At 42.6% G+C, this 18908-nt stretch overlaps 3 protein-coding genes across 32 annotated transcripts in view; 1 reads left to right on the top strand and 2 right to left on the bottom strand.

The window, feature by feature from the left end:
* The window catches only part of LOC103889600 (polycomb protein SUZ12-like), a 53781-nt gene extending 46308 nt beyond the window's left edge, over positions 1-7473 (bottom strand). The window contains exons 1-5 of the mRNA XM_063718631.1: positions 7335-7473; positions 6595-6677; positions 4495-4541; positions 4341-4405; positions 1934-1986 (exon numbers count right to left, since the gene is read on the bottom strand). The gene's annotated coding sequence lies outside the window, so the exon portion shown is untranslated. The remainder of the gene's footprint in view (positions 1-1933; positions 1987-4340; positions 4406-4494; positions 4542-6594; positions 6678-7334) is intronic.
* Positions 6684-7578, bottom strand: LOC134760558 (polycomb protein Suz12-like). Its single transcript, XM_063718649.1, has one exon. The coding sequence runs from the start codon at positions 7576-7578 to the stop codon at positions 7228-7230; it is 351 nt and encodes a 116-aa protein (XP_063574719.1). The 3' UTR covers positions 6684-7227.
* A 306-nt stretch (positions 7579-7884) lies between these two features.
* LOC129051354 (ribosomal protein S6 kinase beta-1-like) overlaps positions 7885-18908 on the top strand; it is a 33943-nt gene continuing 22919 nt past the window's right edge. For 9 of the 30 annotated variants that reach the window (XR_010138254.1, XR_010138259.1, XR_010138255.1 and 6 more), the window contains exons 1-8: positions 7886-8041; positions 8187-8233; positions 11191-11248; positions 11873-12125; positions 15251-15341; positions 15524-15614; positions 16263-16370; positions 17250-17571. Coding sequence is in view for 17 of the 30 variants with exons in the window: in XM_063718636.1 (XP_063574706.1) it covers positions 15340-15341; positions 15524-15635; positions 16263-16370; positions 17494-17571 (300 nt within the window). In the remaining 13 variants the exon portion in view is untranslated. The other 21 variants (XM_063718645.1, XM_063718643.1, XM_063718632.1 and 18 more) reach the window with 16 other exon arrangements.

Raw genomic sequence — 18908 nt, 5'->3', positions numbered from 1 at the left:
CACCTAGGACAAAAAACTTGCATTCATAATTATGTATGGTTAAGTACTAAATGTTACACAAGCAATCCTCCCAACTCAGTCTCCCAAAATACTGAAATTACAGGTCTGAAACACCATGCCTAGCCTATTCCTACCCATTTCTGTAGGAACTAAACTAGGTGGGACTTAAATTTGTTTCTTGGCTGGCAGATTGCTTAAAAATTCCCCAAAGACTTTTTTTTTTTTTAACCTAAAGGGCAATAATTAAGAAAATCAGTTTTTACTTAACCAAGCTTTTAAAATTATCTCTACCCATGCAGACAATAGAAACATATCCTGCAATGGGACAAATTAATAAACATGACGGGAAAATGGAACTTAGATTTTAAATGTGTACTTTTTAGCAGGACGCGGTGGTTCACACCTGTAATCCCAGCATTTTGGGAGTCCGAGGTGGGCAGATCACCTGAGGTCGGGAGTTCGAGACCAGCCTGACCAACATGGAGAAACCCTCTCTCTCCTAAAAATACAAAATTAGCCAGGCATGGTGGCGCATGCCTGTAATCCCAGCTACTCGGGAGGCTGAGGCAGGAGAATCACTTGAACCCAGGAGGTGGAAGTGGCAGTGAGCCAAGATTGCACCATTGCACTCCAGCCTGGGCAACGAGAGCGAAACTCCATCTCAAAAAATAATAATAATAATAAAATAAATGTGTACTTTTTAATCTATGAATGCAAACTTATTTTATAATAATTTAATTACTTTGTAAATTAAGATCAGGTTGCATCCTAGGCAGCAACTCAACTGACCTTCTATATTAAAAATGCTTTGATGGCCAGGCACGGTGGCTCACGACTGTAATCCCAGCACTTTGGGAGGCCAAGGCAGGCGGATCATGAGGTCAGGAGTTTGAGACCAGCCAGGCCAACATGGTAAAACCCTGTCTCTACTAAAAATACAAAAATTAGCTGGGCGTAGTACCACACACCTGTAATCCCAGCTACTCAGGAGGCTGAGGCAGAATTGCTTGAACTTGGGAGGCGAAGACTGCAGGGAGCCGAAATTGCGCCACGGCACTCCAGCCTAGACGACAGAGCAAGACTCTGTCTCAAAAAAAAAAAAACCTTTGATGAAACAAAACAGTTAGTCAAATTCTACTAGTTTTATAGAATAAATCAAGGGTGGGGAAACTATGGACCATGGTCAAATCTGGCCTATCGCCTGTTTTTGTACAGCCCGGAAAGAATGGTTTTTACAGATAAACATTAGCAATTGATTTGATTATAGAAAACACTAACTCTGAACCCCAATTCAGCTAAGTGTTATCTCCCCTACCCTCACAAAAATAAAATTCTCGTTTCTCATTAGTAGGCCTGTATTACAAAATGTTCTATCTTATATTGTTGTATTTTTATCAACAAAAAATTTACAGATTGACATTTTGGACTGAAATTTTAAAAAACTGTAAATTTTTTCTTTCTTTTAATATGAAGTACCTACATAATATCCTCAATTTTGCATCCTGGCCCCAAAGCCTAAAATAATTACTATTTACTGGTCCTTTACAGAAAAAGCATGCTGAATGCTGGCAAAAATCAAATAATGGAGTAGACAGGTAAAGGGTGGACAAAACTAATTCTGTAACCTAATTCATCACCTCCTTTTTAGTTACTTAGGTGCTCAGTAATTTTCACCTATTAATTGCAATGCAAACTTGCTCATGCACGCTCTCTATTCAGAAAGATTGCCCAAAGAAAAATAATTTTCACACTTCAATCCTTCAAAATACAAGTAGATTTACAAAACTCAACTATGTCTTGCTATAGAAATGTGATACCTACTTAATAAACAGTAGCAGTCCACCAAAGAGCTTAGTTTCAAACTCTATCCAGATAACTTGATGGTTTTACTAAAACTATAATGACAATACCAGATGCTTAACACAATTCTCACCTTTAAATGTAAACTTGTTCACCTGATACTCTCAAATAAATATAATCTTGCACCTAGGACAAAAAACTTGCATTGATAATTATGTATGGTTAAGTACTAAATGTTACACAGCAAAAATAAGCTGTCTCCCACCTCCAGACCCCACTTTAAAATCTAATGATTTGAGACTTCATTGTTTTTAAAAAACCTTCATCCTATTGATTTCAAAAGTGTTTCCCCTTCAATAAGACCACCACCAAAGCTGGGCGCTGTGGCTCAGGTCTGTAATCCCAGCACTTCAGGAGGCCAAGGTGGGTGGATCACCTGAGGTCAGGAGTTCAAGACCAGCCAGGCCAAAATGGTAAAACCCCGACTTCATGAAAAATACAAAAAATTAGCCAGGCGTGGTGGTGGGCACCTGTAATGTCAGCTACCTGGGAAGCTGAGACAGGATACTTCCTTGAACCCGGGAGGTGGAGGTTGCAGTGAGCCAAGATTGTGCCATTGCACTCCAGCCTGGGCAACAAGAGTGAAACTCTGTCTCAAAAAAAACAGAAAAACAAAAAAACAAAAAACCAAAGATATAAAATGAGACTTTCTGAACCCACCATTACAGGAGCTAATTCAAATTACACACAATAATCAAAAATTAACTTAAATTTTACGTAACAAATATAGTTACCCTGAGCCCTTTAGTAAATATTTAAATCCTCAACTTCTATCAAACTTGAAAATAACCAGCGGAGGCCGGGCGCAGTGGCTCACACCTGTCATCTCAGCACTTTGGGAGGCCAAGGCGGGAAGATCATGAAGTCAGGAGTTTGAGACCAGTTTGGCCAACATAGTGAAACCCCATCTCTACTAAAAATACAAAAAATTAGCTGGGTGTGGTGGCGGGAGCCTATAATTCCAGCTACTCGGGAGGCTGAGGCAGGAGAATTGCCTGAATCCGGGAAGCGGAGGTTGCAGTGAGCCGATATCGCACCACTGCACTCCAGCCTGGGAGACAAGAGCGAAACTCCATCTCAAAAAAAAAAAAAAAGAAGGCCAGGCTGGGCATGGTGGCTCACTCCTGTAATGCCAGCACTTTGGGAGGCCAAGGCAGGTGGATCCTGACGTCAGGAGATCGAGACCATCCTGGCTAACACACAGAAATCCCGTCTGTACCAAAAATACAAAAAATTAGCCGAGCATGGTGGCACGCGCCTATAGTCCAAGCTACTCGGGAGGCTGAAGCAGGAGAATCTCTTGAATCTGGGAGGCGGAGGTTGCAGTGAGCCGAGGTTGCGCCACTGCACTCCAGCCTGGGAGACAGAGCGAGACTCCGTTTCAAAAAAAAAAAGGGCCAGTCACGGTGGCTCATGCCTGTAATCCTAGCACTTTAGGAGGCCGAGGCGGGTGGATCACCTGAGGTCAGGAGTTCGAGACCAGCCTGGCCAACATGGGGAAACCCCGTCTCTACTAAAAATACAAAACTTAGCCAGGTGTGGTGGCAGGTGCCTGTAATCCCAGCTACTTGGAAAGCTGAGGCAGGAGAATCGTTTAAACCCAGGAGGCAGAGGTCGCAGTGAGCCAAGATTGCACCATTACACTCCAGCCTGGGGGACAAGAGTGAGATTTCTCTCAAAAAAAAAAAAAAAAAAACAAAAACAAAACAACAACAACAATAAATAAAAAAATAAGGAGGCTGAGGCAGGAGAATGGCATGAACTCAGGAGGCGGAGCTTGCAGTGAGCCGAGATCGCGCCACTGCACTCCAACCTGGACGACAGAGACTCTGTCTCAAAAAAACAAACAAACAAACAAACAAAAAAGAGAAATAACCCATGGCACAGAGTAAAAATATAATCAGTAAAATCACTTTATTCACTTCACTACTAAAATCAGTTCTTTTTTTTTTTTCGAGGTAGAGTCTCGCTCTGTTGCCCAGGCTGGAGTGCAACGGCGCAATCTCAGCTCACTGCAACCTCCACCTCCCAGGCTCAAACAATTCTCCTGCCTCAGCCTCCCAAGTAACTGGGATTACAGGCACACACCACCACGCCCGGCTAATTTTTGTTTTAGTAGAGACAGGGTTTTGCCATGTTGGCCAAACTGGTCTCAAACTCCTGACCTCAAGTGATCCGCCCAACTTGGCCTCCCAAAGTGCTGGGATTATAGGCATGAGCCACCACACCCAGCCTCATTTCTGTTACGGGGAAAAAAAAAAAAAAAAGCTAGTAACAACCTGAGACTTACAAAGATTATACTATTGAAAACCACTCTGCAACCAATTCAACCAGTCACTCTCTCACTTCAGTTTTCATATTAAATTTTTAGTTAGAAACAGTACTTATTTTTGTTCATTTTTTTTTAATTTTGAGAAATAGTACTTTAAAATAAAACTAACATGGTTTGATCAGCTTGAAATAAGATTCATAAAATGTACCTTTTGATGTTTGTTCTGGAGTTTCGATGAGACATGTAAGTAAGAGTTCTGTGCAAAAATATTGGCTACAAAAAGAGTTTTAAAAACGTTAAAACTGAATACAGATGCAGTTATAAGAGAGAAATAATACTGATGAATTTTGTTGACTACTTACTGCTATGAGATTCCGAGTTCAAAAACATCTATAGATCTGTGTTGGCTCTAGGTAATAGGAAACAAAATCCAAACATGACCTAAACTTACTTGTCAGAAAAATATCAACCGAGACCATGTTATAATCAATATAAACTTATCATCTGCTATGGAAATCATGCACTAAATATTTATATTGCACTAAATATTTACATCAAGAAAGTATGCACAGTAAGATCAAAAGGTATTCAATCAATGGCATACATTCACAAAGTTCATCATCTACACTTTTTATACTGAAGGTTCTCTACAATATTTTTCTTAAGCCTTTCTAAGATAGTTATTGTTACCGAGCAGAACTCAAGAGAAGTAGTTGTACTCATTTAACTTAGCTAATTTAAACTATTTATAACCGATTTTATTCCAAAAAGCAGCTGTAATAGGTAGCCGGAGTCAACAAAAGAACTATTGATTGATGCCAAACAAGATGAAAATTTCACTTTTTAAATGGTCACTTAAAAAATTTGTAGTCAGCCGGCCAGGCGCGGTGGCTCACGCCTGTATTCCCAGCACTTTGGGAGGCCGAGGTGGGCAGATCACCTGAGGTCGGGAGTTCCAGACCAGCCTGACCAACATGGAGAAACCCTGTCTCCACTAACAATACAAAAATAGCCAGGCATAGTGGCGCATGCCTGTAATCCCAGCTATTTGGGAGGCTGAGGCAGGAGAATCACTGGAACCTGGGAGGCGGAGGTTGCTGTGAGCCGAGATCGCGTCACTGCACTCCAGCCTGGGCAACAAAGAGCGAAACTCCGTCTCAAAAAAAAAATAAGAAATAAAAAAAAATGGTAGTCAGCCAAAACAGAATCCTAATACATCCTGATACAGATATGATGACATCCTAATACAGATCCAGACATTCCTAATACAGGTATGATGAAAGTCAGTCAAGATTTTTTTTTTCTTTTTTTGAAAAGGGGTCTTGATATGTTGCCCAGGCTGGTCTCAAACTCGTGGGCTCAACAGATCCTCCTGCCTCAGCCTCCAGAGTAGCTAGGATTACAGGTGGGATCCACTGCACTCAAAAGTCAGTCAATATTGAAATAAACCTCGGACACAAACTGCAGCAAAAATTCTCAATAAATATTCCTAATTATAATTTAAAGTTGTATCTATTTTGTTCAATATAAATATTACCTCAATACATTTTTTACACAACTGACAGATTCACAAAACAGTCTTTCTAACGCTTAAAATGAGTTGAATTAAATTTCAAATTAGTTAAAATGTAATTTGTTATACAGGACTTAAGTCGATGAAAAATACATATACCATTATATCAGTTACATTAATGACCTATTAGTACCACTTTAGGTCATTATACAGCAGTATTAGAATAAACCAAATAGAAACAACTATGTGAATAATTACATTCAAGTATTTAAACTTTCCAGTAAACAACTTCAAGTTGTTTTATGACCAGATCTAGCTCAAATGACACTTGACTTCCCTGAGGTAGACTCATCACAACGCAAATAGTTAAAACTGTCTTGGAGGATGTGTCTTCTCTTAACATTCAGAAAGAACTTTTAAAATTTCCACCTAAATCTTCCATTGGTTAGTTTTATTTTCAATTAACTAGAGGGAGATGAGATACTTTAGAAGGGGTACAAACAAGTATCATTTTTGTCACCACTGCCCTTCAGTTCTCCATCCTATTTCCAATTAAAGCCTCTCCAGATATTTCAAAGTATATTAAGAAATATAATACGTGGATAATGTGAATCTCTCTGAAGCAGGTTCAATATTCGTTTCGATAAAAACTGAAATTCCTTCTATTAAGTTCCAATTAGAATTTCATGAAGCACTAATGAGAGAGAATGAAGGAAGGGTATTAAACAACGTAATACGTCTTTCTAAGCACAGCTGATACCATGCCCTTAACATACGCCACAGTGAAATTATAAATAAGGACACTGGGCGGTAGAGCCAAGTTTATTCAAGTTTCTGTAAGATTATTTAGCTATTAAAGATCACCCAAATTATAACACACAAAAGCAAAAAAGGAAACCAATCAGGATATAACATTCCTTAAAGAACAATCAGGATTATTTATACTTACGATGTTTTTAATAAACTCTATTGTTTGTTTCCAGACACCTCGCTCTCCTTTCCAAGTAAGTCAGTTTCCCCTTCCGGACAGACCTTAGAAACAGAAATTGACGCAAGAAAATGTTCTGTAAGCCGAGGAGAAAAAGCAGAATTCCGGGGTCGTCTCCAGAGAAGATGCTTGACCACTCTCTGGCTCAGTTTACATATCCACAAAATGGGTGGACAGATTTGAAGGGTTTTAAGCATCCAAAGGTGCCATATGAACCTGCAGCACCAAGTTAGCGCGAAGGCATTTCAGACTAAGGACAATTTCTTCGGTTCCACTGCACTCACCCCTTCACTGGCTTCATTTTGCCCCTCAAAAGCTACAACCGAAACCCCTGTATTTCTAGAGTCCGAAAGGCATGAAAGAAAACAAGAACCAGTCTCGGGATGTGACTGCGGCTCAGTTCAACTGCTACCTCCTCATCTAAAAGCCGCCTGCTCTGAACGTGGGGCCCCAGTCCCGAGCCTCTTGCGTCAATCTTGGGGGAGTCAAGAACCTACCCGGACCCTCTTTTCCAGCTCTCCCAAGGCCCTAGACTCCGGATCCCCTGGAGACGTAATCTCCGAAAGGGGGACATCCCCTCAATTCCTCCCTCCACTACCACACAAGTGGACTCCCGAGGAGGAAGGGGGCCCAGCAGAGTGTCCCATCCCCGGTGTTGGCAGAGTGGGTCTTCCTGCCCTCAAAGCCTCGCACACACTCACTCTCAAAGGCCTGGAGGAAAAGCTCGTGGTCAGCCTGGACGTGCTCCATTTTCGGCTTCTTCACCGGTAACGCCGCGGAGGAGGAGGAGGCCGAGTAACTGCCACCGCCTCCACAGCCCCCGCCGCCGGATTTGCCGCCCGAAGCCGTCGCCGCCGCCGCCGAACCCCCGAAGCCGCCTCCCCCGCACCCCGCGCTGGGCCCCGAGCCGCCCCCTCCACCACCGCCGTGCTTCTGAGGCGCCATCGCGGTTCCTGCCTCCTCCCCCCGCCAGCTACCCGCCGGGCGGCCCCGGAGAGTAAGCGCCTGCAATACCAACCGCTCGCCCCAGCAGGCTCCGGCGGACCGAGGGGGGAAGGAGGAGAGAGGGGAGGAGAGGGGAAGGGAAGAGAGGAGGAGAGAAGGAAAGGAAAGAGGGAAAAAAAAGCGTCTCCTCAGAGCCCGGCTCCGCTTCGGAGGCCGCTCACCCTACCCTGGCCTTGCTCCGCCCATTTCCCCCGTCCGGCGCTCTGAGTGGCCGGCGGGAGCGCGCGCCGCCGGGCCGCCCAGCCCGTTGGCCCGCGGATTCCCCCGTCAGTCACGCGGAGGCGCTTCTCGCGGAGGCGCGGCTTGGTTGGCCCGTGCGCGCTGCCGATCGCGGGCCCGGCCGCCTCTTTGAACTGAATTCGCGGAAAAATTAGGGGTCGGAGCGGCCTTCCTGCTGGCCCCGGTGCGTTGTGGGGAGAGAAGGACCCAGCGAGCGGTTTAGGGAGTCTAGATCCTTAGTTTTTTGCCCCCAAACACCGTAAGAGTGGTCAGAGAGGTAAACTGGTTGAGAAGTACTTACATACACTCTTCTCTTCTTGATTTTGCAGTAACATGTAACATGGAACAGAAAGGTGCAGAATGGAGCAACTTTTTTGTGAGTACTGCCATTGGAAAAACTTTTTTTTTTTTTTTTTTTTTTGGTGAAGATGGAGTTTTACTCTTCTTGCCCAGGCTGGAGCACAGAGGCGTGATCTCAGCTCATCACAACCTGCGCCTCCCAGGTTCAAGCGATTCTCCTGCCTGGGCCTCCCATTTAGCTGTGATTACAGGCATGCGCCACCACACCGGGCTATGTTTTTGTATTTTCAGTAGAGCTGGGCTTTCACCATGTTGGCCAGGCTGGTCTTGAACTCCTGACCTCAGGTGATCTGCCCGCCTTGGCCTTCCCAAGTGCTGAGATTACAGGTGTGGGCCACCATGCCGTCCTAGAAAAACTTTATTTTGACATAATTTCATACTTAAAACGTTTTAAGAGTAGTATAAAGAATTCCTATGCCAGGCTCAGTGGCTCATGTCTGTAATCCTAGCACTTTGGGAGGCCAAGGCAGGTGGATCATGAGGTCAGGAGTTTGAGACCAGTCTGGCCAACATAGTGAAACTCTGTCTCTACTAAAAATAGAAAAGTTAGCCGGGCATGGTGTTGTGCTCCTGTAATCCCAGCTACTCGGGAGGCTGAGGCAGGAGAATCGCTTGAACCTGGGAGGTGGAGGTTGTGGTGAGCAAAGATCGCACCACTATACTCCAACCTGGGCAACAGAGCGAGACTCAGTCACGAAAAAAAGAAAGAATTCCTATGTATCTCTCACCTGGATTCCCCAAATGTCACCATTTCACCACATTTATTTTGTTTTATCCTTCTATGTATATGTATATATCTGTATACATATATACACGCACGCATACATAATTTTTTGAACTGTTTGAGAGTGATACAGACATGATTTCCCTTTACCCCTAAAATTTCAGTGTATGTTTTCTTTCTTTTTTGTTTGTTTGTTTGAGATGGAGTATCACTCTCTCGCCCAGACTGGAGTGCAGTGGCGCAATCTCGGGCTCACTACAACCTCTGCCTGTCGAGTAGCTGGGATTGCACGCATCCACCACCACGCCCGGCTAATTTTTGTATTTTTAGTAGAGATGGGGTTTCACCACGTTGACCAGGCTGGTCTCGAACTCCTGACCTTAGGTGATCTGCCCGCCTCAGCCTCCCAAAGTGCTGGGATGACAGGTGTGAGCCACTGCACCCAGCCTATTCAGTGTATATTTTCCAAAATCAAGGACAGTGTCTTACATAACTATACTAAAATGATCAGAAATAGGAAGTTGACATTGATGCAATTATAACTCTCCTTAGTTTCCTTTAATCTGGAACATTTCCTCAGTCTTTCTTTGACTTTCACGATGTTGATATTTTTGATTAGCACAGGCCAGTGAGTTTGTAGAATGCTTTGGGTTTAGCTGATGTTTCCTTAGTATTAGATTCAGGTTATGCAATTTTGGCAGGACCACTGAAGTGACATTGTGTCCCCTTAATGCATCAGATTAAGAGGTACATGATATTTATATCTTTGTCGTATTACTTGTGATGTTAACTTCGGTCACATGTATAAGGTGGTGTCTGCCGATTTTTTCCCTGGTGACATTTTTGCCTTTGTAATTAATAAGTATCTTTTGAGGAGATACTTTGAGATTATTTAAATATCTTCCATCAGACTTTCATGTTCAGTTTTGTTGTTGTTGTTGTTTTCTGAGACGGAGTCTCACTCTGTCGCCCAGGCTGGATTGCAGTGGTGGGATCTCAGCTCACTGCAACCTACACCTCCCAGGTTCAAGTGATTCTCCTGCCTCAGCCTCCCGGGTAGCTGGGATGACAGGCAGGCACCACCACACCCAGCTAATGTTTTTAGTTTTAGTAGAGATGGGCTTTTGCCATGATGGCCAGGCTGGTCTTGAACCCCTGACCTCAGGTGATCTGCCTGCCTTGGCCTCCCAAAGTGCTGGGATTACAGGCGTGAGCCACTGCGCCCGGCCCACATTCAGTTTTGACATCCATTGATTCTTGCCTGCAACAATTAGTTGTGATGTTTGCCAAGTAATTTTTCTTACTCCATCATGCCTTCTTCATTTATTACTTGGCATTCTGCTGTAATAAGGAACTTTCTCTTCTTCCCCATTTAAAAAATTTATGTATTCATTTATTTATGTCATTGTGGACTTAGGGATTCTGATATCATTTGATGTGATGTAACCTTTCATTATCATTATTTATTTTGATACTCAAATTGTGCCATGTTTTTTACTAGGCCACTGCCAGGTTCATTCTGTTTATTTAAGGGTTCTGAAAATACAAAATATGAGCATTCACTAAAATTAGGGAGGGTGATTTAATTGTAGACTATCATTTTTCTACTTACGGGTAAAATGTTAAAGGGTCTTTAATCAAGATTTTTTATTTTAACCTCACGTCTGGAATCTACAAATATTTCAAAGTTTGTAGATATAACACCTGGAATTCCAAGCCGGTTCTAGTTTTTAAACACGTGTGTTACAGAAGAATAAGAATGCTACTAAAAATAGAATCCTGAGGACTTAGTTTTAAAACCTATAATTTTTAGGATTTGTTTTTCATTTTTAAGGGGATGATGTCTTTTAATTATGGTTAGAAGGAAAGCACAAACTCTCTTATTAGAAGTGGGTTGGAAATAAACATTGTTTTATTTCTTTTTTTTCCTTTTTTTTTTTGAGATGGAGTCTCGCTCTGTCACCCAGGCTTAAGTGCAGTGGCACGATCTCGGCTCACTGCAAGCTCCATCTCCTGGGTTCCCGCAATTCTCCTGCCTCAGCCTCCCCAGTAGCTGGGACTACAGGCACCCGCCACCACGCCCGGCTAATTTTTTGTGTTTTTAGTAGAGATGGGGTTTCACCGTGGTCTCGATCTCCTGACCTCGTGATCTGCCCGCCTCGGCCTCCCAAAGTGCTGGGATTACAAGCGTGAGCCACTGCGCCTGGCCATATTGTTTTATTTCTAATGTTTTTTTCTTTTTTTTACAGGAGGAGAACTATTTATGCAGTTAGAAAGAGAGGGAATATTTATGGAAGACACTGCCTGGTAAGTGAACTTTTTGTGGTTGCATAGATTCAGGTAATTACAAGCAAAGCCCCATTCCCACTATGGGCAGCCACATGATTCAGTAAATTGAGCTGGAGCCAGTCACTCACTCAGGACCTCAAGGGGGAGAAGCAGTTTTGGGACTGGGCAGCTATGGAGGTCGCATCATTCCTTTGCCCTTAGGCTTGAGTGGAACGCTCTTCACACCAGTTGCTCCTAACAGAACCATTCTCATTGCTGCTTTCTTTCCTTGAATTGGTAAGCTGCCTGCCTTGGCTGTGGGTGAGTGTGGTTTTCCAGTGAACCTTTATGTGTGGAGCAATGGAAATTATCAGAAATCATCTCTTTTTTTTAGGCTTTCTGTTTCTCAAGGTGCAGTCTTAGGGAGGTGATAAGCCGGGGCATATCATCTGTGGATTGATTATATAGTCAGGATGGGATTTACCCTCCTATTTCTAAACATGTCATCTGCTTCAAATTAAAAATATGCACATCCTTTTGTGAAGCAACAATATTGGGTCACAATAAATCAGTTTCTCCTACACATTAATTTAATAGAAAACAACACTTAAATGTTTTTTTCTACCTTAATTACCAAAACTGCATTCCATTGTTTAATTTCAGGCCTTTTCTAACGCAGAAGCTGCATTGAAGAGCCTTAGGGATGAAGTGCCCTTTTTTGGAGGAGGCTCACTGAGCCGTGTTGGAGGCTGTGTTTGTGGTCGTGCTGGCTGTGAAACTGCCTCAGTCCTCTGGGACACACCCTCTCCATCCTGGAGTAATCTGCAGGATTGCAACATTGTTATGCAGCCAGTATTGCAGCGCCTTGTGCTTTTCGAATCCAGACAGGGTTGATTCAGCCCTTTATTCTTTTGAGGTAGATAAATTTGAGTGTCACACAGTTTATAGTTGTGGGCTGGCTGACAGGAGGGAGGGCAGATACTGTGGGCCTAAGCTGTCTATAAATATGTAGCTGTATTAAGTAAGGGATGAGTGGGCTTCTAAGGGTCAGGTTATAAGACACCTTTTGAAATCAAGACTTGATCTCTGAGAATCATTAAGTTCCTATTTCCTATGGGATTTTAAAGTTGAGGGTGGATGGGAGAAATTTGCTTTGAAATGATTGACTATTAGCTTAATTCCTACACAGACAGAACAAAACATGACCAATGGCCGTTTAGCATATTCCGGACATCTTTGCAATTTTAGCAGTATGTTCTAAGGGCAAAATAAAGCACTTCATAGTTTCACTAAAATGAGTGAAACATAAATGTCCCCATGCCTTTTGGCAGCATCCTATGCTATCTCTTTTTCCCATACATCCCCCTACCCCACTAATTTGGTCTTTGGTGCATGTCTGTTTCTTTCCAGGAATTTTGCTCCATACATAAACTGCTTTGGATAGATTACACTCTTTTTAGTTTTATTAAATCACTTTTGTTTCCAGCTTTTACTTGGCAGAAATCTCCATGGCTTTGGGGCATTTACGTCTAAAGGGGATCATCTACAGAGACCTGAAGCCGGAGAATATCATGCTTAATCACCAAGTGGAGACATACCGTAAACAATTCTATAGTAAATAATCATCTTAAAATCCTCCCACACAGGTCGTGGCCATTTTCAAAGCCCCATACTCATCTCTCTATTTTGTATATTTCCTCCCTCAGAATTCATGGCATCATAGTACTTGGTGATGTTTTAAGTCTTTAGGTAATTACACTTGGTGAGAGTAACAGAAGTTGAGGATAATAGTCGCTCAACTGCCTTTTTTAGTTTAATCCTTACTCTTTATAGTTTTTAATGTTTTTGGAATCCTTACATCAAATGTTGTGTAATGTTTTAGGCTGTAAAAGCCAGTGTAAACATTAATTTTGGCTTGTTACTTAAATTGAAAAGTGAATCTTAATTATACAAGTTGAGTTTTAATAATGAGAATATGTAAATATTGGCTGGGCACAGTGGCTCACACCTGTAATCCCAGCACTTTGGGAAGCTGAGGCAGGCGGATCACCTGAGGTCAGGAGTTCAAGATGCCTGGCCAACATGGTGAAACCCCATCTCTACAAAAATACAAAAAAAAAAAAAAAAGTAGCCGGGCATGATGGTGGGTGCCTGTAATCCCGGCTACTCAGGAGGCTGAGGTGGGAGAATCGCCTGAACCCAGGAGGCGAAAGTTGCAGTGAGCCAATATCACAACATTGCACTCCAGCCTGGGTGACAGAGGGAGACTCCATCTCAAAAAAAAAAAAAGAAAAAAAGAAAGAAAGAAAAAGAAAATATGCAAATTTTAGAAGCTATGCTTCTTACAGTAGGTTTTATTAATGCTGGAAAAAGGATTGAAATTGAACCAAAGTATTTGATAAAACTTTGGGAATATGATGTTTAGTACGCATCAGGTTACTCTTTTTTTTTTGAGATGGGGGTCTCACTCTGTCACCCAGGCTGGAATACAGTGGCATGATTATAGCTCACTGCAACCTCCACCTCCCAGGCTCAAGTGATCCTCCCACCCCAGTCCCTCAAGTAGCGGGGGCCACTGTGGCACACCACCACGCCTAGCTAATTTTTGGTATTTTTTGTAGAAATGGGGTTTCATCATGTTGCCCAGGGTGGTCCCAAACTCCTGAGCTCAGTTGATCTGCCTGCCTTGGCTTCCCAAATTGCTGGGATTACAGGCATAACCCACCTCCCCCACTGCCAGAATCAGTTTATTCTTGCTGTTTGTTTGCAACAACAAACATAAACATCAGAGAGACTAATAATCTTTACAGCTATAGATATAGCATAGTGAGCCTTGACTGCAACTGCATGCTGCTACAGACAGCTCAACTTATGCTAATCTGGGCTGTGGGTAGACTTGGCAATTCACTCGTACCCCAAAGGAGCAACCAGCTGACCCAGGGTATCTAGAAAGTGGTAGCAGCTGCTAATCCTTAGATGTCTACAGAATAATCCATGAGGTAGTTAATTGTTTCAAACTCTTAGAAAATGATGTATGAACAACCGAGGCTCATATAAACATTCCAGATTATACTCCTCCACCCACCTTTTTTTTTTAAGGAGAAATGATATACTTAACTGAATATATCAAGGGAATCAGTGTCTCTTCCTTCCTCTCATCAACACCTCCTCACTCCCCAAAACCTGGATTCTGATGTGAATTCTAAGTCACAGGATAGAATAGGGGAGCGATAGAATAGTTAACTTCTTTGATTTATAAGGTTGAGTGTATCAGATGGTTCTGTGAAAATAAAGGCCATACTTATTCTGTATCAGAGTGTAGTATATGTTTACATTTGAATCAATAGGTCATTGTGCCTTTTCTGTGAAATGAACCTCAAATACTAGAGTCCCTGAGACTGTTGAACCACTTGTTATGACAGTCCAGTAAAGAAAACTAAACTTGAACTGAAATGATCTTTGTATAAGGTGGTAAGTTTTTTACTTTCTGGGTCAGCAATGATTGATTCATACTATCTAGCAATTTTATTTCTTTCCCCTAATTAGCAGCATTGGGTAGAATGAGCTACCTTGTTATAGTGACTTTCTGAGACCATTTTAAGAACTCTTCACAGTTCACTGTGATAAAAGCTATATATTTGAAGTACTATCTCACACCTTTGTTTAAAAAGGACAGAATATCTTTATTAGGGTCTGTGTACTTAAACTAGACTTCATAAAACAGGATTTTTCTTTTTCAGGATGGTAGAGGATTCTGCGTATACTTAAAGCTAGGGCCTTAAACAGGTTATTTCACTTTTTTTTCTATCTTTATTTTCTCTTTACTAGAGAGATTATATCATTGGCAAAAGGTGACTTTGCCCTAGCCTTAAACAGTTAGCATCCCATTTTATGGATGGTACCTTGTTCTTGACATCTGCAAGAAAAGTTTGAGGCAAGGAAAGTTAAATGGAAGGATAGACTAAGGTGTTATATGACATGTTCAAACACTGCACATACTTGGAATTCTGAGAATAATCATGCTGTAATCTTTCATTGTAGGTCATGTGAAACTAACAGACTTTGGACTACGCAAAGAATCTATTCATGATGGAACAGTCACACACACGTTTTGTGGAACAATAAAATACATGTGAGCTGCATGTTAAACATAATTGGTTTGGGGGTAATAGCTAATTTTACCTGTTTTAAGGAATAGTACCTGTTTTCTGTAGCCTCATTGACTCTGTATATTGTTTTTAAAATTCTAATTCAGATGAATTAGAATTCATCTAATTAGATGCATTTTTAAGCATATTATTTTCCTCATTGTAGGGCCCCTGAAATCTTGATGAGAAGTGGCCACAATCGTGCTGTGGATTGGTGGAGTTTGGGAGCATTCATGTATGACATGCTGACTGGAGCAGTAGGTGCACAGTTAAAAGCTGTGTGTATTATGGTCTGTGCTGAGTCACTGTAGCAAGAGACCTGTCCTGTGCTTTCTGAAAATGTTACCAGTGGAGTTTTCAAAGCCCAAAGATTTGTTATTAGCAGTTTAACACTAATAATGCTGTATGATTATATGAGATCTCATACTTTCAGAAACATTTTCATTTAAATGATCTATGTCATAGCAGGCCTGTGAAATAGATGTTGAACAGATAATGCCCTTATTTTATAAATGGAGAAATTGAAGCATAAAATCACATGGCTCACTTATTATCACACAGCAAGTTAACGGTGGAAACACAGGCTTCCTTCCAGGACACTGCTACTTCCTCTGTCCTGTTGCTTAAAAACTGCACGTCTGCCGGGCACTGTGGTGCATGCCTGTAGCCCGAGCTACTCAGGAGGCTGAGGCGGGAGGATCATTTGAGCTAAGGATTATTAATAGAATCTAGCCTTGACAACATAGCAAGACCCTGTCTCTAAAACAAAATAAAGGTCTTTAGCAGTTAGCCCATTTCACAGCATACATTTCTGATCTCCATGCACAACTAATTCAGGAAATAGATATTGTTATTTAAAATTTGTTTCGTTATACTAATATTTTTCAGTTGTCTTCTACTCTTAGCCCCCATTTACTGGGGAGAATAGAAAGAAAACAATTGACAACATCCTCAAATGTAAACTCAATTTGCCTCCCTACCTCACACAAGAAGCCAGAGGTCTGCTTAAAAAGGTAAGGTTCTTAAATGGTCACTGACACTGTAAGATTCAATGACTAGGATTTAACTAGATAGAATTTAATGTATATTTTGAATAATATATATTGAACCAAAAATGTCTTTAAATTTTGAAGGCAAAGTACAGATTTGTTTAACGACTTTCTTTTCATATTCTTTTTTTTAATTTTTTTTTTTTGAGACGGAGTCTCACTCTGTCGCCCAGGCTAGAGTGCAGTGGTGCCATCTTGGCTCACTGCAACCTCAGTCCCCCAGGTCCAAGCGATTCTCCTGCCTCAGCCTCTCGAGTAGCTGGGATTACAGGCGCCCACCACCACGCCCAGCTAATTTTTGTATTTTTAATAGAGACAGGATTTTACCATGTTGGTCAGGCTGGTCTGGAACACCTGACCTCAGGTGATCCACCTGCCTTGGCCTCTCAAAGTGCTGGGATTACAGACCCTTAAACAATTTTTCAGCAGTAATTAGTAAACTATATATTTTTTTCTTTTCTTTTTTTTCTGAGATGGAGTCTTACTCTATCGTCCAGGCTGGAATGCAATGGCATGATCTTGGCTCACTGCAACCTCCGCCTCCCAGGTTCAAGTGATTCTCCTGCCTCAGTCTCCCTAGTAGCTGGGATTACAGGCATGCTCCATCATGCCTGGCTAATTTTTGTATTTTTAGTAGAGAAGGGGTTTCACCATGTTGGCCAGGCTGGTCTCGAACTCCCAACCTCAGGTGATCCACCTGCCTCAGCCTCCCAAAGTGCTGAGATTATAGGCATGAGCCACCGTGCCCAGCCAATAAACTATATTTTCTCAAGGCAAAGTAGACAAGCAAAGTCTAAAAAGGAAAAAAATCAGTTTGACTAAGGTTCTTTATCCTCTTTAAAGCTGCTGAAAAGAAATGCTGCTTCTCATCTGTGAGCTGGTCCTGGGGACGCTGGAGAAGTGCAAGTAGAGATTGGCATGTTTGCTGTTTTGTGGGGAAGATAATGCTAGTTTTATGTATTTCTGACGGTTATATGTAGTTGCTTATAAGTTTAGCTTATTTTGTGACTTGTAACTTCAAAAAGGTGATTATCAATCCAGCAAAGTCTATTCCCCCCAACGTTTCTTTCTGCTTTTTTTCCCCTAGGCTCATCCATTCTTTAGACACATTAACTGGGAAAAATTTCTGGCTCAAAAGGTGGAGCCCCCTTTTAAACCTCTGTTGGTAAGTATACATGAAAGCGTATAATTGGGTGCAGTGGCTCACGCCTGTAATCCCCAAACTTTAAAGGGCCGAGGTGGGAGGATTGTTTGAAGCCAGGAGTTCAAGACCAGCATAGGCAACGCAAAAAGACTCCATCTCTACAAAACATTTAAAAGTTAGCTGGGTGTGGTGGCTTGTGCCTGTAAGTCCCAGCTACTTGCCAGGCTGAGGCAGGAAGATTGCTTGAGATTGTTTTAGAATAAGAAAAATCTCGGCCGGGCGCAGTGGCTCAGGCCTGTAATCCCAGCACTTTGGGAGGCCGAGGTGGGCAGATCACGAGGTCAGGAGATCGAGACCATCCTGGCTAACACAGTGAAACCCCGTCTCTACTAAAAATACAAAAAATTAGCCGGGCGCGGTGGTGGGCGCCTGTAGTCCCAGCTGCTCCGGAGGCTGAGGCAGGAGAATGGCGTGAACCCGGGAGGTGGAGCTTGCAGTGAGCCGAGATTGTGCCACTGCACCCCAGCCTGGGCGACAGAGCAAGACTCTGTCTCAAAAAAAAAAAAGAAAAGAAAAATCTCAGAGCAGACAGAAACATTTTTTTTATTAGCAGTTCAAAGATCTCTGGTTTATCCTCTCTTCAGCATCTTTGTTTTTATTTTTTATTTATTTTATTTATTTTTTTTTCTGAGACGGAGTCTCGCTCTGTCGCCCAGGCTGGAGTGCAGTGGCGCGATCTCGGTTCACTGCAGGCTCTGCCTCCCGGGTTCACGCCATTCTCCTGCCTCAGCCTCCCGAGTAGCTGGGACTACAGGTGCCCGCCACCACGCCCGGCTAATTTTTTGTATTTTTAGTAGAGACGGGGTTTCACCGTGTTAGCCAGGATGGTCTCGATTTCCTGACCTCGTGATCTGTCCGCCTCGGCCTTCGAAAGTGCTGCGATTACAGGCGTGAGCCACCGCGCCCGGCCTGTTTATTTTATTTTGAGACAGGGTCTCACTCTGTCACTCAGGAAGGAGTGCAGTAGCACGATCACAGTTCAATGCAGCCTTGACCTCCCCAGGCTCAGGTGATTCTCCCACCTCAGCTTCCTGAATATCTGCGACTACGGACATGTGTCACCATGCCTGGCTAATTTTTTTGTATTTTTTGTAGAAACGGGGTTTCGCCATGTTGCCCAGGCTGGTCTCGAACTCCTGGGCTCAAGTGATCCACTCACCTCAGCCTCTCAAAGTGCTGGGATTACAGGTGTGAGCTTCTGCACCCAGCCAAGCATCTTTTATTTTTGTACTATCTTTTAAAGAACTAAAACCAGTGGCAATTGACTGTATTAGATATTCTTAAGTCAGTTACCTAAG

Source organism: Pongo abelii, chromosome 19 (assembly GCF_028885655.2).
Source record: "Pongo abelii isolate AG06213 chromosome 19, NHGRI_mPonAbe1-v2.0_pri, whole genome shotgun sequence".
Taxonomy (NCBI): Eukaryota; Metazoa; Chordata; class Mammalia; order Primates; family Hominidae; genus Pongo; species Pongo abelii.
This window is presented reverse-complemented; position numbering and strand designations above follow the sequence as displayed.

Coding starts and splice junctions, on each gene's coding strand:
- LOC134760558 (XM_063718649.1), bottom strand. CDS start 7,578: ATGGCGCCTCAGAAGCACGGCGGTGGTGGAGGGGGCGGCTCGGGGCCC.